This window comes from Apostichopus japonicus, chromosome 17, assembly GCF_037975245.1.
Source record: "Apostichopus japonicus isolate 1M-3 chromosome 17, ASM3797524v1, whole genome shotgun sequence".
Classification (NCBI taxonomy): domain Eukaryota; kingdom Metazoa; phylum Echinodermata; class Holothuroidea; order Aspidochirotida; family Stichopodidae; genus Apostichopus; species Apostichopus japonicus.
Window position 1 is genome coordinate 22673790 of NC_092577.1, and position 27018 is coordinate 22700807.

The 27018-nt window shown below is 34.6% G+C and overlaps 2 protein-coding genes across 3 annotated transcripts; both read right to left on the reverse strand.

Annotated features, from left to right (window-relative positions):
• Positions 1-295: 295 nt before the first annotated feature.
• Positions 296-26077, reverse strand: LOC139984274 (uncharacterized). 2 transcript variants are annotated; one of them, XM_071998117.1, is made up of 5 exons: positions 24245-26077; positions 18565-18622; positions 6218-6634; positions 5228-5440; positions 296-3837 (listed from the first exon to the last, which is right to left on the reverse strand). In XM_071998117.1, the coding sequence occupies exons 3-5, from the start codon at positions 6632-6634 to the stop codon at positions 3535-3537; spliced, it is 933 nt and encodes a 310-aa protein (XP_071854218.1). In that variant the 5' UTR covers positions 18565-18622; positions 24245-26077; the 3' UTR covers positions 296-3534. The 2 variants fall into 2 exon arrangements, with proteins under 2 accessions (XP_071854218.1, XP_071854217.1); XM_071998116.1 differs by having other exon boundaries at positions 18565-26077.
• LOC139954729 (uncharacterized) lies at positions 9291-13790 on the reverse strand. The gene has a single exon (XM_071954646.1). It carries the CDS (start codon positions 13788-13790, stop codon positions 9291-9293), a length of 4500 nt encoding a protein of 1499 aa, XP_071810747.1.
• Positions 26078-27018: the final 941 nt, after the last annotated feature.

A 27018-nucleotide genomic window follows, 5' to 3' on the forward strand; every position in this document is an offset into this window, starting at 1 on the left:
TCACCAAAACTTTACCCTTGAAAGATAGTTTTCTGAATATCCACCGCCGCAAGACCAGTCCGCATTTATTGACCTTTTCTTCCCAATTAGTAGTTTCTAATTTGTAGTGGTCATTTCCAATAGCGACACCTAAAATTGTAATATAGTCGTGTCTAACCGGGAATTTGAACTGATGGTCGGCCAAGGGTCAACGACCGAGGGCAAGGGCTTCTGTTTTGTTGTAGTTGCACTTTGAGCCTGACGCTCTTTCGTACAACTCAATAACACGAAAAATTGAACTGATACTAGAAGTATTCGATACAAACAAGAGCCCAAGGGCACTGTGGTTCCTTGCGTAGGGGTATATGACAATACACATAATATTATCAAGCAAAATTGGGCTCATATAGTCCAAGTAATTGTGGTCCTACATGTAACCATAAAGTAACCATTTGAACACAATAGCCAACACTTTTGTGATCACAAATTGTGTTCGGAGCACTCTTTAGATCTAAATATGGCATAAAAAATGTAAGAAATATAAGGTTATATACAAGCGGGTCAACAGATATGATAACATTGCTGACCTCAGATGACATGACCGTTAAGTTTGAAAATGTTCCACCACCCCATTCACAACTTGTCCTAAAATATCAACCGTGTCACACTTTGGCATTGGGATTTAATTGCATTAAATGTCTAAAAATTAACTTTAACTTGTATGTACATAACTTCACACACAAAGGTCACCCGGAGGTCAACCCATTGACATTTTTGATCGGTTGGACGTGAATATGGCATCAAAACTGAAAAATTCAAACATTTTTCTTTGCCCATTTTCTCCCCCCCCCCCCAAAAAACTATTTTGTAACATTAATTGACCTTTGGTGACCTCGGATCACATGACCGTTAAGTTTGAAAATATTCCCCTATACCATTTGCAACTTGTCCCAAAATATCAACCATGTGTCACCTTGGCACTGGGAGTTGTTTTTGTGCGGCGCGTAAACCTGACGATACCCTAAGCATTGTTTGTACGTCCGAGGACCTTTGTTCCTATTGAATCTGTCTTCCGAGGACTTAGAATTCCTTTGTTCAAGTCCTTGGACTTGCTGCAAAACATGCCGCATAAAGACACACACACCAAGTTGAATGCATAGATTCCTTTTGCTATAAAAGCAAGGAACCAAAAATGATATGCGGAGACTATGGATTTAGTTGTTTCAGCAAAAAATATATTTCTTTTTTTGAACAAGTCAAGGTGGCAATACTGTTAAAAAAGAGAAGATATGTTAAAAAGGAAGTAATGATAAAACTTTTAATATATTACGTAATATGTTACTGCATCCGATGTTAAGTTGTTCATGTGATAGATGAATTTATGAAACTAAGTGACTCTGAATTTATCTTTAACTTATAAGAGCTTGATATAAAAGTGTTTTGTCTACAACTTTCTAGTTCCACTCCCACCCTTTGTTTTTATCGAAATTCTAGTAATCGCTAAATATTTGTAATATGATGGTGAACAGTTTACCTTGTCCATTTATATGGTTAAGTGACAATTTTTGAACTTAATATAGCTCTCTTCACACAAGGTGGATCTGAAAGTGTTTTATGTATAATTCCGTCACACTTTTTCAGACGGAAACTTAAAAAAATATCAAATCTGATGGAACTGTACAATAGTTTAAAAAAAAATAGTTGATAAAGTATAGTTAATAAAGAAATAGATAAAGTATAGTTAATATTAAAAGAAATGGTAAGAAATAGAAGGTGAAGTTTTGAACTGTACAGAAGAGATATAAAATTGTTTGAAATGTATGCAAGATAGCTTCACACCTGGTGACAATATTGTTGATGCTTAGTATAAAATATAAGTGTTGTGTATAACTCATGCCCTTCACACTCATACTCAACAAGAAGAAAAACATGACAAATATGTTGCAACATACTGTTCTATCGTGTTGGAGCAGATAAGATAATTGGTGCTTCCCAAGATAAGGTGTATGGATCTTTTGTTTTTTGCCCCCTCCTTTCCCCCCCCCCCCAAGTTTTTTGGAGCATATAAATATATACCAGAGAACGAAAACGTTCTATGGTTCCGATATTTGGGTCTATAACCAAAAATGATATGCGGAGACTTTTTTGAACAAGTCAAGGTGGCAATAATGTTAAAAAAGAGAAGATATGTTAAAAAGGAAGTTATGATAAAACTTTTAATATATTACGTAATATGTTACTGCATTCGATGTTATGTTGTTCATGTGATAGATGAATTTATGAAACTAAGTGACTCTGAATTTATCTTTAACTTATAAGAGCTTGATATAAAAGTGTTTTGTCTACAACTTTCTAGTTCCACTCCCACCCTTTGTTTTTATCGAAATTCTAGTAATCGCTAAATATTTGTAATATGATGGTGAACAGTTTACTTTGTCCATTTTATATGGTTAAGTGACAATTTTTGAACTTAATATAGCTCTCTTCACAAAAGGTGGATCTGAAAGTGTTTTATGTATAATTCTGTGACACTTTTTCAGACGGAAACCCCAAACAATCTCAAATCTGATGGAACTGTACAATAGTTTAAAAAAAAATAGTTGATAAAGTATAGTTAATGAAGAAATGAGTTAATATTAAAAGAAATGGTAAGAAATAGAAGGTGAAGTTTTGAACTGTACAGATGAGATATAAAATTGTTTGAAATGTATGCAAGATAGCTTCACACCTGGTGACAATATTGTTGATGCTTAATATAAAATATAAGTGTTGTGTATAACTCATGCCCTTCACACTCATACTCAACAAGAAGAAAAATATGACAAATATGTTGCAACATACTGTTCAATCGTGTTGGAGCAGATAAGATAATTGGTGCTTCCCAATATAAGGTGTACGGATCTTTTGTTTTTTGCCCCCTCCTTTCCCCCCCCCCCCAAGTTTTTTGGAGCATATAAATATACACCAGAGAACGAAAACGTTCTATGGTTCCGATATTAGGGTCTATTTACAGACATGATTTTGTGAATATTAATGAGTTAAGCTCTGCTCACTCATTAATATTCATAGGACACATAGCAAAAACAATAGGGATCGTCTTCTCACTATGGGGATTATAAAAAGTATGGTAGCAATACAACATTTTTTTTATTGAGTTGTCGTAGTAACAAGCTATTTGAGTGACTAAGTATTAACTCGCTCACTCATGAATACTAATGATATGAAATTTGCTGTTCATATAATTTTGTTCCTACTATAAACTAACATAATCATACCAAGTATGAAGCTAATCGGACATATGGTTACAATGATATTGACATTTTAATGATTTTACATTATGCCCTGCCCACTCATTAATATTCATAGGATGCATACCAAAAACCAAAAACAATAGGGATCATTTACTCACTATGGGGATTATATATACCAAGTATGGTAGCAATCCACCATTTTGTTCTTGAGTTATAGTTGTAACAAGGTCAGGTGTCAAACACATACAAAGATACACGCAAACACACACGCCGACTAGACTGCGTAGGGCATCAGAACAGTAACCTAAAGGCAAAGCGACTTCTTTGCCTTTGTTTTTACATTTGTTGAAGTGGTGGCAGGTGGCACAGCTAGGGCCATATCTTTTATGATAGCTCCTTGTACTCGAAACTTGTACTTTGTACTCCCGATTGTTTGGAGCTTGGAGTCCAGTGTAGCACCAGCGAGGAAGATGTCAGTTCTCTCTACTGGGAGGGTCAGCTGTCTGAAATCATCTTGATGCAGTACCATGAAAAGAATGTTTCCTTGTTCATCCACCTCTGCACCACTAATTTCACTTAAGACTTCTGTAGTCTGTGGTTCATGAATCTGCAACGAAATGAAAAGTGAAAAAAAAAACAGTTTAGGTCATATTGAGCCACCCAAGGTGTTTTTATATCAGTTAGGTACACTAGATATGGATGTTCTAGGTAACTTAATTGCTCTTTGGAGATTGGGATTTCAGTATGGTGCCTGGAGTAGGAAAGTGAAGAGTTTTAGTATTAGCTTATTTGTTGGATTATCATTCCACATGTTTTCTCAACTATCTGAAGTCATTGATATGTTATTAATTGAGAATATTATTTCAGGACTCAAAATAACTGACGGCACTGTTAGTTAGGCTATCATACTCTTGCTGTCGGTTGCTGTACCCCATAATAAAATCCTTCAAAGTTGAGAAAAATTGATAGCCATTTGGTTGTGCTTTCATATTATTCCCAGCCCTGTTGTATGTACTGAGTGTGGTACAATTATCAAATGAGTATCTACATATGTTTGTTGAAGGCCTATAAATTTTCAGAGAAAAGTTTTCTGAGCTTTGGCTTCAAAACAAAAGGAAGTTACTGGCTTCCAAACAGAAGGAAGTTACTGGCTTTAAAAGTTGTTAGTTGGCATTGAAATGATTATAGTTACTAAGATGAACTCCATTGTGATTTGTTTTCTTGTTTTTTAAGTTTCAAGTTGAAGTACTTGAGATATGGTATTATAAGTGGTGTGACAGACACACTTACAAACAAGTGGACTGCACAGCTTCATGTTGCTTCTAGCAAGGAATCAATAGTTGACATTTTAAAGAATGTAATGTCCTACCATCATTAATATTCATGAGATCGATACCTTATAAATAGGGAATGTCTACTCACTATAGGCCTATAATTATTCATTTTGACACTGCTGAGAATATTACAATTGGCCACGCACTTCATTAATATTAAATGATCAATACTATAAATACAACTTTGTTAAAAATCAGTCATGGACTTGTTAAGATATTGACCACCTACTAGTAAATATTCACAAGGTTGGTGCTAAAATCAATATGGATTGTCTACTCACTACTGATAACTTATGTACCCAGTATAACATTAATTGACACAAGCATAGCTAAGGAAACGTGATTATAAACAAATAAGCCAAATTACAATTAGTGTTGCTACTTGAACATTAATGAGGAGAAATTTTTAACCACTTGCACACATACATTACCTACTGTGTCATTAAAGCAAATGCATGTCTAGTTACAACCTGTGTGTCATTCAAGCACTCATATATTCTGGTTTTGTCCAATGCACACAGAGTTATTAAATTTTGAAACACATGTTTTTTGTTTACATTTCATATTTTCTGCATTAGTGTTAGGTGTTAGATATGCTTTGTCTTGGGAATGGAGATGTGTGTAAGATTACATGTGAAGGTTGTATTTTGTGGTTGTACTTACTGTTATGGTGGACTGGCTAGTTGTTCCTAGGGCAAGTTGCCTCAAGTACTTGTCATCTTTCACTGTCACATATGTGACAGTGACCCTGTCTCCAGACTTTGCTGGGGAAGTTGAGGCAGTATTCCATAGGGCCATTGGTCTTGTGATCCCGTCCTGCATTATCTTTATATTTCGAACTTCCTGTCCGCTGGCCACTGTGCGTGTGGTTTCATCCTGTTAGAAACCAAGAACATTTTTCTTGTAAACAGTGTGATTGGAAACTCATTGTCAAGGTTGAATGTAATTCATTACATAAAATTAAAGTTCGAAATGGGGCAGGCAGTGGGACTTGCTAGCTCATCATAGGTTGGGCAACTGTTGTTAGGGTAACTTATGGTTGCACGGTTACTTGGTCTGACCATGAAACCTGTTTAACCATGGTTACAGTTTAACTCTGTTATCATAACTGAAAATATCTTGTTAACCCGAATAATCAATTCTTAATAACTGCACATTAACCAGAATAAAAATTTAATGCTGCAGCTGAGGCTCCAAACTCGACCATTTGATCAGCCAAGGACAAACAGGATCTAACATGTGTAACGGTTGGACACCAAACCATTCTACCATCGATACATGCCACTGGAGACATTACAATGCACATAACTGTCATGATACATTCTAAAACTGTACCACACTATAGGTTCAAATTTACTCTTACTTCATTGAAAGTGAATATGCTATTAATTAGTTTACCTCTACTTAATGTTGGACACCAAATGTTACATGTGATAGATTCTTACTCTTTCCTAAATTTCAGAAAAACAAACTGCTTCTGGCTTAAAGCATTAATTCTATATGCATTCAAATATTTCAGTCTAAATACTTTTTGGTTCTGTAGCTAATATGTGTTATGGTACTTCCATAGATCCACAGAGTTATGAATATTACCTGGAGTATACTTACAGTTTCATCTAAATATGTTGTATCAAATTATAAACTTTTATTTACCTGAACAATTTCTCCAGTTATAGTCATCAGCTTCTGTGGAGTTCCTGGCTTTGGTAGCTTCACATCTTTCAATGACACAAGCTGTGGTTGTGGTGGATTCACCAAGTGTCTAGCAATATCCAGTATGTTTTCACTGATATTGTTTATTGCAGGGGCATTGGTCACTTTTGTGTTTTTGTTGAATATCAGGCAAGACCTGCCTTTTTGAAAGTTCCGTATCAGGAACGTTTTGCCGGTCTCTAGTTTTTGTTGTATGTCTTTATTGTAACAAACTGCTTTGGTTGCAGCTGTAACATCTGCGATACCTAAATTAAGGATATCACCCTGAAGCTTGGTTTCTACTATGAGAACTTTAGTTCCCTTTGGATAAGGACCAGAGGACTGCCCAGACTGAATGATGTTCTCTAAGGTGTCCATCTGTATGGAATAGAAACCAAGATGTGTAAGAATTAGATAATTTATAATAATAATACAAATTGTAATTAAACAAATCAGTTGAACTGTAGTTTTGTTTGACACAATTGTGTATATAGGCCCAGGGGTGAATTTCAGTAAATTTAGGGGCAGGGCCATTTGACTGTGGTTTAATCAAATTACCCCAATACTCGGCATGTAGTGTTAACTACATGAAGCAAGTGTCTTGTAGATTCTATTTCGGTACTAATTTTGATTGCAATGACCTAGAAGTTACATTTAAGATTTTTTTGAACTAAATTAATTGTTGACTTACAATTTCGTATCACCATATTATATTTGAAGATAATGCATTCCTTATGTTTGGCTGACAACTCCAAATGCCATCATTCAGTTGTTATGGGGACTGTGGCATTGCCAGGGGGTGACTAGGGGGAAGGCTATGTTTCCCATAAATAGTGTGTTACGGAGTGTTAAAAATTTCTCCCATATAAATTGAGAAAAATCAAGTTGTTTAATACAGCACCAGATTGCTTTTAAGGACCCATAAATTATCAAAAAAATTCTCTAAGTGAAGGGTTAATTTCAATCTTTTGTATCATGTTTTTATCGGTCTTATTATAAAATGTAAATCGCAGAGACTAACCCTCCAAAAAAGCAATTCTTGAAAAACAAATTATGCATGTTGCTCCGTCTGCGAAATCTCAGCTATGCTGGGCAGGGGGACACCCATCCCTTTTATATCCCTCTCTATCTCAGCATTAACGGATAAACATTGTGCCTTCAATTAGGTGCTGTGCTCCTAAGTTGAAATGTTTGGCAATGCCACTGTATGGAGATAACAAACTAAATGGGCACATGAACAATCACACACCAACAAGGCCATGAATGCTAAATTATTTTCCCCTGTACAATGATTAACATGCATACTAAGTTTGAGCTTGAAGTTTGCATTATCGAAATCAAAGTGTTTACTAAGGTTACAGTGTATGTCCTCCATTGGAGATTGGGTTGTGAAAAAAGTACTTGTCATGTTGAACATTGTGGGAAAATGTAGGTACACTTGTGTACCTGCTTTTGTCATAAGTTACTTACCTGTAACTGACAGTGCCCAGAAAGTTAACTTGTTTATAGCATCATGCCCATTTTTGTGGGGGCATGCTCAACCAGAAATGGCTGCAGTAATAATCAAGTACTTGTAACATTGGTAGTGTAATGTAGAATTTGTTGTGTGGTATAGGTAGGGGTTAGATTTTGTTCAATTTTGTAAAGCAAAGTTTTACACAGCTTCACAGAGTTTACTGGTTGGGTATCAGGGTCCCCCAAAATTAGTTACCTGGTCTAGGTACTTTCTGGTATTGCTATTTTTAGGGTTTTTCTTTGCAGATCTGATAGCTGATATTTGTTCACAATATCAGCTGATATCTGATCCTATAATTTCTTCAGTGTTTTTGTTTTAAATGGAAATTTGTATGCATTGGACAATGCACAATTCTGAATGGTTGTTAGACTGTTTGCACTTCAAGTATACTGCATACATCATTCATATACTTCTTACAATTTTCATAGGTTGAGCCCACATGCAATTTTTATCAAAGCATAAGCATAGGTCAAGGGCTAATTACGATCAATGATCAAATGACCAAAGCCTTGAAACAAACTAGGAGAGGGATGTATCATGTTCATTAGAAATAATAAGAATTGTTACGAAAGCATTGTTTCAGGTAGCATGCATGGATTTTATGTCAATGTTGATGGAGAAGAAATAGGCCAGTTGATTTCCTAAAATGATTCAAGTGGAGTTGCTTCGTTGTTTTGTTCTTGGGCGATATTTTTAATTTTACACATTAGGTCAATGAGACTTCCCCATTGAGTTAGCTGTATGTGAGGAAACTTGCACACTAAAATCCTATTGATTTTGTTGTGTAAATGAAGACTTGTTTTAGTCATTTTATGATAGCCTAATTGATGTGACAATTAGTATCTGAACTTGATAGGCTGTATGATATAAGAATTGGTAGCCTATTTAAAGAAGCCTTTCTTGATCTAGGCAAACAAGTGATCATTACAGTGTAGTTCTTGATCTAGGCAAACAAGTGATCATTACAGTGTAGTGTAGAGTACTGATAAACCAATTGGTTGATCGAAGTGACTGACAAGGAGGAGTGGATTATTACAATAAATTGCTAGTATAGAATTAGTTAGTACAGTAAATTATGTTGTGTAATTAAGTGTATTGACAGTAATTGTTAACAATTAAAGGAAGTTGTTGGAGTTTGTAGTTGTATGGTAAGCACATAGGACATATGGTACACATATTCTGGTTTAACTTGTTGTGTTTTCATGGAAGTTCTGCAACGAAATCCAAGTTGCTTTGTGATCACTGTAATAGCTCTCAAGGACTCCACTACCAAATATTTTACTTGTAGGAATGTTTGTGTATATGTGATCTAAGCATGAGTTATAGTCTGTTGTAGGAGTAAGTATGATTTCTTTGTAATTGTATGTTCTTGTGAATAAAGTAATCAGGCTTTTACTGTCTGGTGTGTTTTGGAGTACATCAACATTGAAATCACCAGCAATCAATGTTGGTTGTGAATGATCTATGTGACTTAAAAAGTTACTCAATGCATCATGGAATAGTTGCATGGGAACCTTATTAGACCTGTAAATTACTGCAATTTGAATAGTTCCAGCACATGTCTTTGGTTGTCAGGGAGATTTCAATGTTATTTGTATTCAGTGTATGTTCAGTCAGTGTTGTGATATTATTCTTAGTGTAGATCACAGTGCCATATGGGGAATTTGAGACAGGAGCATGAGATGGGATGTTTTTGAATAGTGTAAATCCTTCAATGTACAGCTCATCATTTGTGATTGCTTCTGATAAATGGCATTCAGTGAAAAGTAGAATATCAGCAGATGTGATTGTGCTGTCATGAATTATGTCAGAAATGTGTCTCTTCAGTGATCTTACATCTTGATGAATGATGGTAGTGCTGTCTGTACTTTCAAATACATGGCTGCATGCTTTCAATGATCGTATGGATCGTAAATTTTCTACTTCCTTGACAACATTTCGATCGACGTTAATCTTGTCAGGATTAAGATCAAGAATGTATAATCCATTTATGGAAGTCACTCTACTTAATGCAACATAGTGGATGTGACATTGTGATCTAGCACCTGACATATCAACAACTATCTCTTTCATTGTATCTCCTTGACATCTATGGACTGTCTTTGCAGTTGCTGGTCTGAGGGGAAATTGTTTCCGCACAACTTCTGCATTTTTGTTGCGACCAATCCTGAACTGTCGACTACTTCTTGATATTGGTGTCCATGTTGAAGCAAGCTTTGAATGATACAGTTCTCTTTTAGAGTGTCGACATGCTTTACCTACAGTAATGTCATCGAACTGTACCCATATAGTGTGAATGTTCTGATCATGTACATTCTCTATATACTTGATGATACCAGAAGCACCATTAATCATTCCATCTTCAACTGAAACATTGAGACAGAGGTCAATTCGTTGGTCAATGGCCAATGATAGTTCAGTGAATAATCCCATTGTCTTTTGAGGGTTGTCCGGTATGCAAGTTAGTATTTTCTGTTTGACTGTGTTTGGGACATCACCTACGACAATGTCTTGAGATCTAATTGTGAGCTTTAGAGTGTCTAGTTTGGAAAAAACTTCATCATTGTGTGAATTAACTTTTAGGTTGGTTTGATAAACATGTGTAGCATTTGATGGAACGTTGTCGACTGTACATTGCCTAGTGTTCAGCAGCCTTAAATCATCATCTGTTTGATTGCCTTCTCTTAGTCGGTTTAAAAGTTGAGCAAAACTCTGGTCATGTTTTTGTCGCATGATTTCAGTTAGTTCAAAGGCCATAAAATGGTCTTTCCATAAATTAGATGCTAATGGGCCATAATCTTCAGTTAGATCATTAAATATCCATCCATCAAACACTGGCTTGAGTTGAAAGAGATCACCAACAGCAATAATGCTAACACCTCCAAATATTTTCTTACTACCCATAATTTGTTGCAGTCTTTTATCTATGAATGTTAACATTCCATTACCAACCATAGATATTTCATCAATGAAAATGATTTTCAAATTTCTGAACTTCACCCGAAGTGAGTTTAGCTTGTCTGATGTTAATGCCTTGTAATGAAATCCTTGACTAGCTGGAATGAGTAGAGCACTGTGAATGGTATTGCCTTTAATACCATAAGCTGCTTTGCCTGTTGGTGCCATAAGAAGAATGTGAGTATCATCTGGATCGCTTCCAGGCTGGCTAGAATAGTATCTCAATAGTGCATTGTACAGAGCTTTCAATACTTGAGATTTTCCTACACCAGCTCCGCCAGTGAGAAACGTGTACATTGGTTCTTGTTTTGTTTTGCACCAATGCAGTACATAGTAGAAGAAGTCTTTCTGTTGTTTATTGAGGCTGCGTACTAGAGTTCTGTATTCGGAATCAGGCAAGCGAGGTTTTTGCAATTCTTCTATGTTTGCACTATTGACTGCAATCCCAATGTCTTGTCCAATATCATACAATTCAGGTGATTCATTGGAAGGGATTTTCACTTGCTGTTTATCCTTTTCATCTCGATGAGCCTTTTCGATATGTTCTGTATTTGGTGCTATCTCATCATACATCTCAGGGTCTTCATTTTCAATATCATCTATTGCCTGGTCAATGATATCTCCACTGTGGTTATATTCTGCTTCCTTCTCTTTAATCTTGGATTCAACCTGGTGGTATCGTTCTTGGTAAGTATCACATGACTCTATGATATTATTCTCAGATCTCCAAGGAAAAAACAACATCAGTTGCTCTCTGTAGTACTTTTCTGCATCATTTTCCTTGTTAAACCGAACATATCTGATGATCTTGGCTTTGTTTCTCTTTCTAAAGTTTAATGCACCAACAGTATAACATTTGACCTCACCAGTATCCTGCATATCATGGTCATCAGTATTATCATGTGATTCATAGTCTTGGGCAATGCTGTCTTTGTTCAATTTGATAGAAGGGTCATCATCATTTTCATCTGATTCATAATCATTGTTAGTGCTCTCAATTCTCTTATTGTCACTAGTGATTTCGAACCAAGCTGCAAAGTCTGCAAGGCAATAATGTTGTAGTGCTTTAGGTCGGACAGCATACTTCCTGATAAGTCCCATACATTCTATATCTGTAGAGTAATCTGGCAACTGTTGAATATATTCCAATGGTTTGATCAGGATTGTTCGATCTTCTAATGGTGAGGTATTTATAAACACAAATTGCCTAGAGGCTTTTCTGAGTGGCATTTGTAATACCAAATACACTGCTTCCTGAGCACTCATTTCAACATGATTAAGGAATTTGTTTCCAATGTGTCGTACTTGCTGTTTGATGTCCATGTTCCCTTCTCTTGCTTCTGTTGTTGCACGCTGCATAAGGTTACTCATACCTCTTTGTCCTTTGCTAATGTAAGATACAATGTACATGGCACATGCATATGGGTCGAGTACATATTGAATATCCATATTAGCTCTCCAAGTTTCTAGCAAGACTTTATTGTAACCATTAATTCTGACTTCAGATGGTGATCTTTTGAGAAAGATTTTGTCTGATGTTATGGATGAACGTATGGCAAGAATGTAGTCTCTTTCTGTGCTTCCCAACTTGGTCAACATATCTTCAAATGTGTCAGTAATGTCTTCAGCAAGTTTCAAATCATCCAAGTAAGCTCTTATGCACTTGTACAGTTCTGTAGTATTAGCATTGCCTTCAACTTCTAACGGTGTTAGAACCATGGTTCTAGGCATTGGTGGGATAGGAAACCCAAAGCGGCAAACACCTTGTCTCTTTTTCCTGCATGTCTTTGCATGGCTGTGAGATTGCAAGTTAACAGTTTGGTTGACTGTGTTAGAAGGTTTGTTACATGTGACATATTGATCAATAAAAGATGTTACTTCTGTTGGGGCTGCATTTCCATATAATGGTGCATCTTTGACCCAAACTAGCGTGTGAATGTGTGGGGAACCTCTCTGTTGGAACTCAACTCTGTAGAAATGATCAATGATCTCACCAATTGGATGATATGAACTATACAGGAAATTATTCAATAACCTACGAAACATGTAATCAAAGTGACGTGCACATGTAACAGGGTCACTCTGAATAAGGTCAGATTTCTCATTCCAATTCATGTTTAAGAGTTCTTCATCTGTGAAATGTTTGTTTTTGACTGTTCTTCCAAGGATTTTGAGTAAGTGAAGCCACCTTGTTTCAGCAGCAGAGAATGACAAAAACCATGTTGGGATTCCAAGTTGTCGAATCATTGCAAACAGTTCTTTCTTGGACTTTTCCCAATAGGGAGGGGATCCTCGTAATGTTCGGAATACTCTAAATCCTTCATCTAGGGTCAAGATTTGCTTGATACTTTCATTTGTTTTGAAATGTTGAGCAGTTAATTTCTTCCCTTGTGTTTTTCTCTTTCGCATACTAAGTGTTACTTTTTGCTGTATTTGGCTGATTTGTAATTTTTTGATTTTGTAGAATATGTTTGGGACAGATTTGGCAAATCTTCTATCTTTGTGACGTAGTTCCCACTTACATATTGTGCTGTAATGTACCTTAACTTTGTTGTCACTTCTTGGCTGTCCACAAAATAATGTTGGAAATGCAAGTATTTCAGAAAGACTGTCTTGAAATAAGCCCATAGGTCTATTTCCCTCACCTGGTGCTACGCAATAAGCAAGTTGGCTTTGTTCATGAAATTCTGGTGTCAGCATTGTATCTAATGTACCTGTAGGTTGCATGTCATCATTTTGAGCTTCTGTCCAATCATCATCTGAATCTGGATTGTCTGCATTGTTGGTTTGAATTGAAGGAGTTGCACCTACTGGTAAGTCAGCATTCTCATATTTGTCAGATTGTTTTTCAAGAGGTTCCATGAATTCGTGCCATTCATCATCCATCTGCTGTATAGATTCATTCCAATTGTGATCAATTGAGACTCTTTCATCTTTGTATAATTGACTGTTTGCAACTAGCCATTTTGCAGCATCAATTACTTTATTGGGCCTGACATTTTCACTTTGAACCGAGTGCTTATAAGAAAGTTTTCTCATAAACTTGACAGGAATAGTCATGCTTTCACTTAGCTTGCGTGGTAATAGTCTACATGTACTTGACACATCAGCTGCAACATTTACCACATTTCCTTTTAGATTCAATTGTCGCCCTCTAGGAAGTTCTCTAATTTGCATAAATGGTATACGAAGAGCTACTAATTTCTCTTCAAGAGAATGCAATTGTAATTCTTTTGGAATTGTCACAAACTTCATGTTATTGTTAAGGCTTAACGGTGGTATCTTATCAGAATTAATATATTCCTTGCAGGTACTACAAATCCACAATTTGTTGTTGATAGAAGGATTGTGTATAGCAATGCTGAATGTAGATTTTGCTGTTTTCTGTACAAAGCTAGTGACGCTTTCTTTATACCATAACTGTTCACAACAACAGCACACATATTCTGGACCTACTGAAATAGAGATGAGAAAGCTTTCTTGCAATTGTTGAATTGATGAAGTGTTACAGCTGGTTCTCTTGTTGTATTTGGATTTGTTTTCATTAGCTGCAAACTGTGGATCTGTTCTAGCTTGTGCCATTCGTTCTTGATTCTTTTGTTTTTCTGTGACAGTGTACGTGTCATTTTTGCGAATAACGTTCATTCGTTTCATGTTTTGTTCCTTTTCCTTTTGAGAGTACTCCTCATTTTGTCTTGTCTCTTTCATCCGTTTGATGTTTTGTTTCTGTTCATTTTGAGAATATTCCAGTTTTTGCCTTGTGTTTGCCATCCGTTTGATATTTTGTATTTTTTCATTTTGAGAATATTCCTGTTTTTGCCTTGTGTTTGCCATCCGTTTGATATTTTGTATCTTTTCATTTTGAGAATATTCCAGTTTTTGCCTTGTGTTTGCCATCCGTTTGATATTTTGTATCTTTTCATTTTGAGAATATTCCAGTTTTTGTCTTGTGTCTGTCATCCGTGTGATGTTTTTTTTCCTCTCATTTTGTGAGTACTCCTCATTTTGTCTTGTGTCTTTCATCCGTTTCATGTTTTGTTTCTGTTCATTTTTAGAGTACTCCTCATTTTGTCTTGTGTCTTTCATCCGTTTCATGTTTTGTTTCTGTTCATTTTTAGAGTATTCCTGATTTTGTCTTCTTTTTGTCTTTCGTTTCCTGTTTTGTACTTTTTCATTTTGAGAGTACTCCGGTTGTTGTCTGATATTTTTCATTCGCTTGGTATTTCCTGTTCTTTCTTTTTGAGTGTACATACAATCTGTCCTCTTGGTTTTCATTCTTTTTATATTCTTTGGCATTTGTTCTTGACAGTACATTTTGGTTTGTCTTGCAGTTCTTTGGTAAATAATGTCTTTTTTCCTTTCTTGTTCTCTGTATGCACTGTTAGTTTTTGCATTCGTTTAGTACTTTTGGAACAGCTATTACTGGGAGGTGATTTAGTGTTCTTCACTTTCTGTTTCTGTTCATCTTTATTTTGTTGCCACAAGTTTTGTCTGTTCAGTTCTTCTTGTACACGATCTCTTGTTGTTTTTGGTTGTGCAGATTCAAGGTTCTGTGCTACAAGACAGAGATCAGTATTATTAAGTCCATACACAACATCAAAGTGACTTCTATTTGTGTTTTGTATGTAAATTGCACGTTTATTTGTATCTATTCTTTCTGAGAGACTACCACATGCTGGAAATCGTAGCCATTTCCATTCACTACCAGATACAGCATATGTATAAATGTCAGTTTGTAAAAGTTTTGCAGCAGTCATTATTTCCACTTCAGTAGCCCACACTGAATCATCTGACATATGGGATGTTTGAATATAATCCTGAACAGATTTACTAGTAGATGGTAGGTCACATTCCAGAAGAGATTGCACTATTAAGCGTCTCAAGATATGATGATTATTTTCAGACTTTGTTATTATGAATGACAAAGATCTAAAGAAACAATTCCCATCACCTACTATTCTCCAAATATTACATGGTCTTGCAGTATTGGTATACAATATTGGACTGCAAATATTTGGGAAATTTGGATAAGAACTGGCATGAATTTGTTCGTTTTTGTCTGTTATTAACTGCTTTAATATAGCAATCTTTCCATCACGCCATAAGTCATCTGGAGGGAAGAAAGTAAACGTGTCATGAGTGTGTATACTTTGAAAGTTAATATCAGTAATTTTTGTTTGATCAAATGATGAATGTTGCTGTTCTGTTTTTTCAGAGAGGGTTTCATTAGCATATGTTTGTGGCTGGCATGTTTGGATTGATGTTATATTTTGCTTTGATTCTCTTCTTGTCTTGTTTCGCTGTCTGTAACTTAATTTTTTTGTTCGTGGCATGACAGAATATTGTGGACAACAGTTTCTTTTGTTTCAACAGTTTCAACAGTTCTTTTTGGACAACAGTCTTTGTGGGATAGTAGTGCATATAGAGAGTGATTGACTGTAAATGCTGTTCTGAATTTTGAATTCTATCACAAGAACGTGATCAGAATTGTGTGTTAATTTTTTGGAATTTTTTTTATTGCAATGCTTGGAATTCAAGTACTCTTTGTATCCCTGTGTAATTCTAGTTAATATTGGTAAGTGCTTTTTGAGTGCTTAAAATTGTTTTCTGTAAAAGTTCTTGTTGATTTGTCAGTAATTTTGAGCAATTTTTCAGGGTTTTTGGTGAGTATCTTATTTGGAGTATTTTCAGATCTTCTTTTCAGTGCTTCTCAGAAATTTTCAGCTCTTTTCAGCATTTGTTATATATATTTTTGGTGAGTATTTTATTTGGTGTATTTTCAGTGCTTTATATTAAGCTTTGTTAGTAATTAATAGCGGTTCTTTTGCTTTTTCAGTACTTTTGATTTTTTAGCTCCTTTCAGTGCTTTTCAGCAATTTTCAGCTCTTTACAGCTCTCTTCAGAAATTTTAAGCTCTTTTCAGCATTTGTTATATGTATATATTTTTGGTGAGTATTTTATTTGTATTATTTTCAGTGCTTTATATTATGCTTTGTTAGTAATTTGTAGCGTTTTTTTTGCTTTTTCAGTCCTTTTTTTTTTTTTTAGCTCTTTTCAGTGCTTTTCAGCAATTTTCAGCTCTTTTCAGAAATTTTAAGTTCTTTTCAGCATTTGTTATATATATTTTTGGTGAGTATTTTATTTGTAGTATTTTCAGTGCTTTATATTATGCTTTGTTAGTAATTAATAGCGTTTCTTTTGCTTTTTCAGTACTTTTGATTTTTTAGCTCTTGTCAGTGCTTTTCAGCAATTTTCAGCTCTTTACAGCTCTTTTCAGAAATTTTAAGCTCTTTTCAGCATTTGTTATATGTATATATTTTTGGTGAGTATTTTATTTGTAGTATTTTCAGTGCTTTATATTATGCTTTGTTAGTAATTTATAGCGGTTTTTTTGCTTTTTCAGTACTTTTGATTATTTTAGCTCTTTTCAGTGCTTTTCAGCAATTTTCAGTGCTTTTCAGCAATTTTCAGCTCTTTTCAGCATTTGTTATATATATTTTTGGTGAGTATTTTATTTGTAGTATTTTCAGTGCTTTATATTATGCTTTGTTAGTAATTTATAGCGGTTTTTTTGCTTTTTCAGTACTTTTGATTTTTTTAGTTCTTTTCAGTGCTTTTCAGCAATTTTCAGCTCTTTTCAGAAATTTCAAGCTCTTTTCAGCATTTGTTACAGGTATATTAATTTTTGGTGAGTATTTATTTGTAGTATCATCAGTGCTTTATATTATGCTTTGTTAGTAATTTATAGCGGTTTTTTTGCTTTTTCAGTACTTTTGATTTTTTTAGTTCTTTTCAGTGCTTTTCAGCAATTTTCAGCTCTTTTCAGAAATTATAAATTCTTTTCAGCATTTGTTATATATATTATTGGTGAGTATTTTATTTGGAGTATTTTCAGTGCTTTATATTATGCTTTGTTAGTAATTTCTAGCGTTTCTTTTGCTTTTTCAGTACTATTGATTTTTTAGCTCTTTTCAGTGCTTTTCAGCAATTTTCAGCTCTTTTCAGCATTTGTTATATATTATTGGTGAGTATTTAATTTGGAGTATTTTCAGTGCTTTATATTATGCTTTGTTAGTAATTTGTAGCAGTTCTTGTACTGTTGATGTTTTTTAGCTCTTTACAGCAATTTGTAGCTCTTTGCAGCATTTGTTATATGTTCTTCAGTACTTTGCAACACTTTTTATGCATTAATTTTGAGCAGTTTCCAGGTTTTGGTGAGTATTTTATAAGGAGTATTTTCAGTGCTTTATATTATGCTTTGATAGTAATTTGTAGCGCTATTTTTTGCTGATTTAGTACTTTCACTACTATTAGCTCCTTTCGGTGCTTTTCAGCAATTTTTAGCTCTTTTCAGCAACTTCTATATGGTCTTCAGTATTTTGTGGCACTTTTTATGCATGCAGCAATACTTTGTTATGCTTTTTATGTACTTTGCAGTACTTGTGGTACTTTTCTTCAGTACCTTACAGTACTTGTGCGTTTTGGTACATTTCAGTCCTTTATGCTTGTCCAAGTACTTTACAGTACTTGTTATGCTTCGTTCAGTACTTTCTTTGCTTCTTTTCAGTATCTCCTAGTCCTTTTTTATGCTCATGTCTTTTGAAATTTATAATTTGTAGTCTTGTAAATTTTGTGCTTCAATATTGTGGTTGCTATTCTCGTATATATGTGTGGTTTGAATATAGTATTGTTTTGCAAAATGTTGTATTGTCAGTACTGTGCTTAATTCTACTTTAAGATACTAATTTTCAATAATTTTTTTATATTGTGTTAACAATTCTAAAAACCTGTGAAAAACATATCAATTCTTTCCACCTTAACAGTTGATACTTACAATGCTGGATGTGGATGGATCGTCAAGCTGATGGTTCAGTAATATTCAGAGTGATCAACTTCTTGTCCAGATATCAGTGGGTACAGCAAGAATTTGAAAAGAATGAAAAAAAAATAATATGAATATTTGGATAGCAAAATTGTTTACACGTAGGAATGGTTGATTGTAAACTTTGCTTGTTCTACATACAACCAACCTCATGTAGGATAGGGTCTAGCGAAGTAATAAGACTGTTCACTACCTGAATGTTGTCTGTATCAGAAATTAAATCAGTTTTCTTCAACTTATCTAGTTCCTTAAGTGATACTATCCTACTGTTACTTAAAAGGTATAAGCCTAGCCATACCAAGTTCGCTGACATGAGTTTTTGTTTGAACATTTTGTTTACCAACAAGGCCATTCTCCAACCTCTAGTCTTGCATAGTTACGTAACAGTGGATTTTTGCTTTGATTGCCAACATGCTTTGATCTGGTCATGTAAAGTTGGTGGTTAAAATGTCAACAATACATATTTTTTGCACTAAAACATTTCAAAATTGAATTTTTCTTTAGAGAACAATTAGAATTTTAAGAGAAACAAATTTATACCGGAAAAGTGTAAATTGAAATATTTTAGGGCAACAAAATTTAACAGTGAAATTGTTTACATTGAAGCAAAATGAGATTTGGAGAAGCAAAATTGCCAGAACAATTAATTACAGAATTAATTACTAAGCCTACTTAATTAGCACATTTTGTGTTTGAAACTATAGTCAGTTGAGAACCCACCGACCAATTACAACCAAACAAATTTTGTCATAACAGCTCAATATCTAAATTATGCAAATTAGTGTCATTAGTTAGCATATTTAATGCTTAAAATTTGATCAGTTCTAGAAAACATACTCTCCTGCCTTCCTCTACCAGATATTGTGCACAAACGATACACAATGAAATATTTTTGACAAAATGTCCACGGCTATGTTTCAATGTGTTTCTACACCCAACTGCTGGTTGTTTACCCCAAACTTTACTTTTCTGTAATTATTTTTACTATGGTTGGAATCCTTATTTAATTGTGGTCCTCAATCAATTCAAACAACATTTGTAAAAGACTTTCTGAAATGTTTGGCCCAACTGAAAATCTGGCAGTGGTACTGTACAAGTATAATTATATAGATTTACATTTTTTCAAATACTGAAGTAAAACAATGATCAAATGTGAAATAACATATTAGGTGGGATATACAGTACCTTACAAATTTAGTATACAACGAATGCCATGTGTAAGTTGTTAATACTACTTTGAATCGATATTTGGAGGCTACAACAACTTGAACAAGTACAATTAGCCTAGCAGTAATTTGTAATTAATACTAATAAATTTGCAATTAATTGAAGAAAGTACATCACCATTTTCTTAGGTGAGATGGGGTTACATTGAGGGGTCAAGGTGTACATGAAAACATAAACTGATCATTGTAGTTACCACATAAGTATATTTAACCAATAGATGTTTTCTTTAAAGTAGCACTGGCTTCATATATGTAGATCGCAGAGTGACTGTGGAGACAGTAGTCCTTACTAAATTTTACAAATGCATAGTGTTAATCTGTAACGGTAACAGTATAGTAGCCTATACAGTACTCAATAGTACTACTAGCCAGTACTTTTAAATTAATGGTAGGGCTACTATAGTCTATACCTATGGTAACCTAGCAACCTACTCATTGTTTAAATTATAATGAGTAAAATCTTACAAAATGTTACACAATGTGTCATGCTGTACTAGTACTAGAGTATACCTATTTGTATTTATTTTTGTTGGGAAGGGTGAAAGTGTGCAAGCAAGAATGTGACCCTATCAATCACAAACTTAGTCTGAACTTACAATATATTTACAAAGAGTATCCAGTATTACAGTACCAAAAGTACTATCCTACTGTTACTAACAGGTTCAACATTAGCCACGCCAGTTACGCTTACATGAGTTCTTGTTTTTACATCCTGTTACTATCAAGCCCTTTCTTGAACCTCTAGTCTTGACCTAGCTACGCGACAGTGGATTTTTGTTTTGATTGCCAACATGCTATGATCTGGTCATGTAAAGTTGATGGTTAAAATGTCAACAGTACAATTTTTTTGCACTAAAACATTTCAAAATTGAATTATACTTTAGAGAACAATTCCTAGGGCGTAGACAATTAAGTGAAGAAATTTTAGAGTGGAAAAATGAAGACTAAAAATTTGTAGATCCAATAAATTTAACAGTGAAATTGTTTACATTGAAGCAAAATAAGAATTGGAGACAAAAAATTAAACAACAATAATTTACAGAATTATTTAATTAGCCTACTTAATTAGCACATTTGTGTTGGAAACTATAGTCAGTTGAGAACCCACAGACCTGTTACAACCAAACAAATTTTGTCATAACAGCTTAATTATAAATTATGCAAATTAGTGTCATTTGTTAGCTTATATAATGCTTAAAATCTGATCAGTTCGAGAAAACATACTCTCCTGCCTTCCTCTACCAGATATTGTGCACAAACGATACACAATGAAATATTTTTGACAAAATGTCCACGGCTATGTTTCAATGTGTTTCTACACCCAACTGCTGGTTGTTTACCCCAAACTTTACTTTTCTGTAATTATTTTTACTATGGTTGGAATCCTTATTTAATTGTGGTCCTCAATCAATTCAAACAACATTTGTAAAAGACTTTCTGAAATGTTTGGCCCAACTGAAAATCTGGCAGTGGTACTGTACAAGTATAATTATATAGATTTACATTTTTTCAAATACTGAAGTAAAACAATGATCAAATGTGAAATAACATATTAGGTGGGATATACAGTACCTTACAAATTTAGAATACAACGAATGCCATGTGTAAGTTGTTAATACTACTTTGAATCGATATTTGGAGGCTACAACAACTTGAACAAGTACAATTAGCCTAGCAGTAATTTGTAATTAATACTAATAAATTTGCAATTAATTGAAGAAAGTACATCACCATTTTCTTAGGTGAGATGGGGTTACATTGAGGGGTCAAGGTGTACATGAAAACATAAACTGATCATTGTAGTTACCACATAAGTATATTTAACCAATAGATGTTTTCTTTAAAGTAGCACTGGCTTCATATATGTAGATCGCAGAGTGACTGTGGAGACAGTAGTCCTTACTAAATTTTACAAATGCATAGTGTTAATCTGTAACGGTAACAGTATAGTAGCCTATACAGTACTCAATAGTACTACTAGCCAGTACTTTTAAATTAATGGTAGGGCTACTATAGTCTATACCTATGGTAACCTAGCAACCTACTCATTGTTTAAATTATAATGAGTAAAATCTTACAAAATGTTACACAATGTGTCATGCTGTACTAGTACTAGAGTATACCTATTTGTATTTATTTTTGTTGGGAAGGGTGAAAGTGTGCAAGCAAGAATGTGACCCTATCAATCACAAACTTAGTCTGAACTTACAATATATTTACAAAGAGTATCCAGTATTACAGTACCAAAAGTACTATCCTACTGTTACTAACAGGTTCAACATTAGCCACGCCAGTTACGCTTACAGGAGTTCTTGTTTTTACATCCTGTTACTATCAAGCCCTTTCTTGAACCTCTAGTCTTGACCTAGCTACGCGACAGTGGATTTTTGTTTTGATTGCCAACATGCTATGATCTGGTCATGTAAAGTTGATGGTTAAAATGTCAACAGTACAATTTTTTTGCACTAAAACATTTCAAAATTGAATTATACTTTAGAGAACAATTCCTAGGGCGTAGACAATTAAGTGAAGAAATTTTAGAGTGGAAAAATGAAGACTAAAATTTTGTAGATCCAATAAATTTAACAGTGAAATTGTTTACATTGAAGCAAAATAAGAATTGGAGACAAAAAATTAAACAACAATAATTTACAGAATTATTTAATTAGCCTACTTAATTAGCACATTTGTGTTGGAAACTATAGTCAGTTGAGAACCCACAGACCTGTTACAACCAAACAAATTTTGTCATAACAGCTTAATTATAAATTATGCAAATTAGTGTCATTTGTTAGCTTATATAATGCTTAAAATCTGATCAGTTCGAGAAAACATACTCTCCTGCCTTCCTCTACCAGATATTGTGCACAAACGATACACAATGAAATATTTTTGACAAAATGTCCACGGCTATGTTTCAATGTGTTTCTACACCCAACTGCTGGTTGTTTACCCCAAACTTTTACTTTTCTGTAATTATTTTTACTTTGGTTGGAATCCCAATTTAATTGTGGTCCTCAATCAATTCAAACAACAATTGTAAAAGACTTTCTGAAATGTTTGGCCCAACTGAAAATCTGGCAGTGGTACTGTACAAGTATAATTATATAGATTTACATTTTTTCTAATACTGAAGTAAAACAATGATCAAATGTGAAATAACATATTAGGTGGGATATACAGTACCTTACAAATTCAGAATACATCGAATGCCATGTGTAAGTTGTTAATACTACTTTGAATCGATATTTGGAGGCTACAACAACTTGAACAAGTACATTTAGCCTAGCATGAATTTGTCATTAATACTAATAAATTTGCAATTAATTGAAGAAAATACATCACCATTCTCTATGGCTAGATGGGGGTTGGTTAGATTGAAAGGTCAAGGTGTACATGCAAACGTTAACTGTTCATTGTAGTTACCACATAAGTATATTTAACCAATAGATGTTTTCTTTAAAGTAGCACTGGCTTCATATATGTAGATCACAGAGTGACTGTGGAGACAGTAGTCCTTACTAAATTTGACAAATATATACATACTATGTTCTGACGTCTCCATGTTCCGACGTCTCTACAGTATGTTCCGACAATAGAAAATAATTTTTGGACTCATACTTTTTTGGACCAACATGTTTCCGGTAAAAAATTTTCGGACCACAATTGTTTTGGACCAAAATATTTTTGTGGCCAAGATTTTTTTTTTGACCAACAATTTTTCGGACCTTTTTTTTTTACCCAAATTTTTCAGACCATTTTGTTTTGGACCAACATAATTTGGTACCAAATTATTTTTGGACCAACATGATTTCGGACCACATTATTGAAGAAATTTGGTCCAAACAAATAAACTCCCAACAAAATTGGTCCCAAAAATTTGGGTCACAAAACTAGTTTTCTTAGTACAACCAAATTTTTGGATAAAAATATTGCTCCCTTTTTTTCTTTTTGTCGGAACATGGAGATGTCGGAACATAGAGACGTCAAAACATGGAGACGTCATTACATAGAGATGTCACCATGCATAGTGTGAATCTGTAACGGTAACAGTATAGTAGCCTATACAGTACTCAATAGTACTACTAGCCAGTACTTTGAAATTAATAGTAGGGCTACTACAGTATATTCCTATGGTAACCTAGCAACCTACTCATTGTTTAAATTATAAATAGTTAACTCTTACAAAATAACACACAATGTGTCATGCTGTACTAGTACTAGCCTATATATATATATATTTGTATTTATTTTTGTTGGGAAGGGTGGGGATGTGCAAGCCAAAAACTGATCCTAGCAATCAAAGTAAGTCTGAACTTACAATATATTTACAATGAGTATCCAGTATAACATTAACAAAGAAAATAAAATAAGTCCTTATTTGGAAAAAATTAAATGTAACATACCTTTAATGCTGTAGCCAGGACTGTCTTCTTAAATGTAGTGTTGCAATTCAAATCTTCTTCAAACTTTAAAGCGAATTGACTGTAAGTCATAGAAGCTGCTGGTTGCAATATGTTTTGGTCGATCGAGATAGTGTGAAAGAATGGTTTTGAATGCTGCAAGCCTGATTATATCTGATATTATCTGATTCTGAACTCAGTGTAATATCCTCTGTACCATTAAACTGATGCATGCATTCTATCAGTCATCACTGCTGACAATAATCTGAAGTGAGGACTGCTGCTTGACCTCTCAAGGACAAAAGTTAGCAAATTTTCCACAGCTAAGTTCAATGTCTGGATAAAATATGGAGTATCTCACCAGTGGCGGCACCAGCCTATATAAACTAGGAAGGGGACATCACATAGATCAATGTGAAGTTGAACCAAATATCCTCTGTACCACTAAAAACCATGCATGCATTCTATCACTCATCACTGCTGATAATAATCTGAAGTGGTGACTGCTCCTTGAACTCTCAAGTACAAAAGTTGGCAAATTGTCCAAAAGCTAACTTCAATGTTTGGAAAGAGATGAAGTTTCTCACCAGGGGTGCTACTAGCCTAAGTAAACGGGGAGGAGGAAGACAACAGAGACTATCGGGGGGGGGGGGGTGTGTGTAAATATCTATTTACCTCACAAGGACAAAAGTTGGCAAATATTCCAAAAGCTAAATTAATGTTGGGATAAAGCATGGAGTATCACACTAGGGTTGACACCAGCCTAAGTAAACCGAGGTTGAGGGGGGGGGGGGGTAACCAGGAGGCAACATAGATTCTTGGGGGTGTAAAAATGTATCAATAGGACAACTTATACCTATCTAACCTCTGAAAATATTGCAATTTTAAACCTGATTAGAGAATTTTTACTGAGTGCCAGATCTGAGTGGGGAATTGAGGGGGCAAGAAAAACAATATGAGGGAGCAAATTCCCCCTCCCCCTGTAGCACCAGCACTGTATCTCACTATTTCCATGGATAAAGAACTTGAGTTATGTCAGCAGTACCCTGTGTGTGAACATAGGCGTAGGAGCCTAATTTGATTTGGGGGGCTGTAACGACTTGCCCAAATATTACCGAAATTGTTCGCGCGCGTTGAATATGTTATTGTGCATATCATATAGGCATTCATCGGTTATTACATCACATGCCAATAACATATAATTTTTTCGTCTTATTACTCTTCCATATTGGTTAAAATTATTGGGGAATTCGTTACAACAATAATGATCATAATAATATTAATTTAACCATTGAAAAACACATTGCAAAATATTCTTCTTTCAGTAGGTGCCTGAAAAATTCTCAGCATATTGCCCGAATTTTCACCAAAAAATGTAAAAACACACTGCAAATTATTCTTTTTTCATTAGGTGCCCGAAAAATTCTAAGCCTATTGCCCAAACTTTCAACAAAAAAGTGAAAAACACACTGCAAATTATTCTTCTTTCAGTTGGTGCCCGAAATATTCTCAGCATATTGCCTGAATTTTCACCAAAAAAGTGAAAACACTCTGCAAATTAGGCTTCTTTCACAGTAGGTGCCCGACAAATTCTCAGCATATTGCCAAATTTTCACCAAAAAATGTGAAAAACACACTGCAAATTATTCTTTTTTCAGTTGGTGCACAAAAAATTCTCAGCATATTGCCCGAATTTTCACAAAAAATTTTGGTTGGGGGGCTGCAGCCCCCCAGCCCCCCTGCCTCCTACGCCTATGTGTGTGAAGGGAAGGTGCTATGTCGGAAGAGTTATATAATATTGCCTATATATATATATATATATATATATATATATATATATATATATATATATATATTAATAAGTGAAATGGAAAGGATATAAGTATATATTGGAGCTTGGTATTTGCTCATTTTGACCTTGTCTGTGGTTATTTGCAGATTGATAACATGTATCAAATTCATAATTTCACTATAAAGTTAATGTTCATATATTTACTGTAGGTGATCTGATGAGCACAAAATTGATGAAAACATTCATAAAACTAATGTATATCAGTGTTTCTGTGTCAGTACAATCAATATCAGCATTTAGTTGATATATTATCAGTAGTATGTTACAGTAGTGTATGTAGCTGATACAAGTCAAAAGTCACCAAGATGTGGGTCAACTATTGGATTACAATAGCATAACTCCCAACCTTAAGGTCCATCCATGCATGCATTCTATCACTCATCACTGCTGATAATAATCTGAAGTGGAGACTGCTCCTTGAACTCTCAAGTACAAAAGAGAAAATAATCTGAAGGAACAAATGACCCTTCCCTCCCCCTTGTAGTGCCACCACTGTATCTCACTATTGCCATAGAGAAGAATGTTGAGTCATGTCAGCAGTACCATGTGTGTTTACAGTAGCGCAAATGCTATTTCGGAGGAGTTGTATAATAATGCCTATATATTATTAAGTGGAAATGGAAAGGATATACCTAACCTCTGAAAAAATTGCAATTTTAAACATGATATGAGAAATTTTGAATGAGTACCAGATCTGAGTGGGGGGTTCAAGCAGCTAGGAAAAAATCTGAGGGGATAAATTGTCTCCTTCAACTGTTGTGCCACCACTGTATCTCACTATTTCCATGGAGAAGGATCTTGAGTGATGTCAGCAGTACCCTGTCACCCCTTGGCACTGGGAGTTATTGCATTAAATGTCTGAAAATTAACTATGACCTCGTATAACTTCACACACAAAAGTCACCTGGGGTCAATCCATTGACAT

Excerpts from the sequence above, each read along its gene's own strand:
- LOC139984274 (XM_071998117.1), bottom strand. The coding sequence starts at position 6,634 with ATGGACACCTTAGAGAACATCATTCAGTCTGGGCAGTCCTCTGGTCCT. Across the intron at positions 5,441-6,217 it reads TAACTGGAGAAATTGTTCAG|GATGAAACCACACGCACAGT; the intron begins GTAAATAAAAGT and ends GGTTTCTAACAG. Across the intron at positions 3,838-5,227 it reads CTAGCCAGTCCACCATAACA|ATTCATGAACCACAGACTAC; the intron begins GTAAGTACAACC and ends ATTTCGTTGCAG.
- LOC139954729 (XM_071954646.1), bottom strand. The coding sequence starts at position 13,790 with ATGACTATTCCTGTCAAGTTTATGAGAAAACTTTCTTATAAGCACTCG.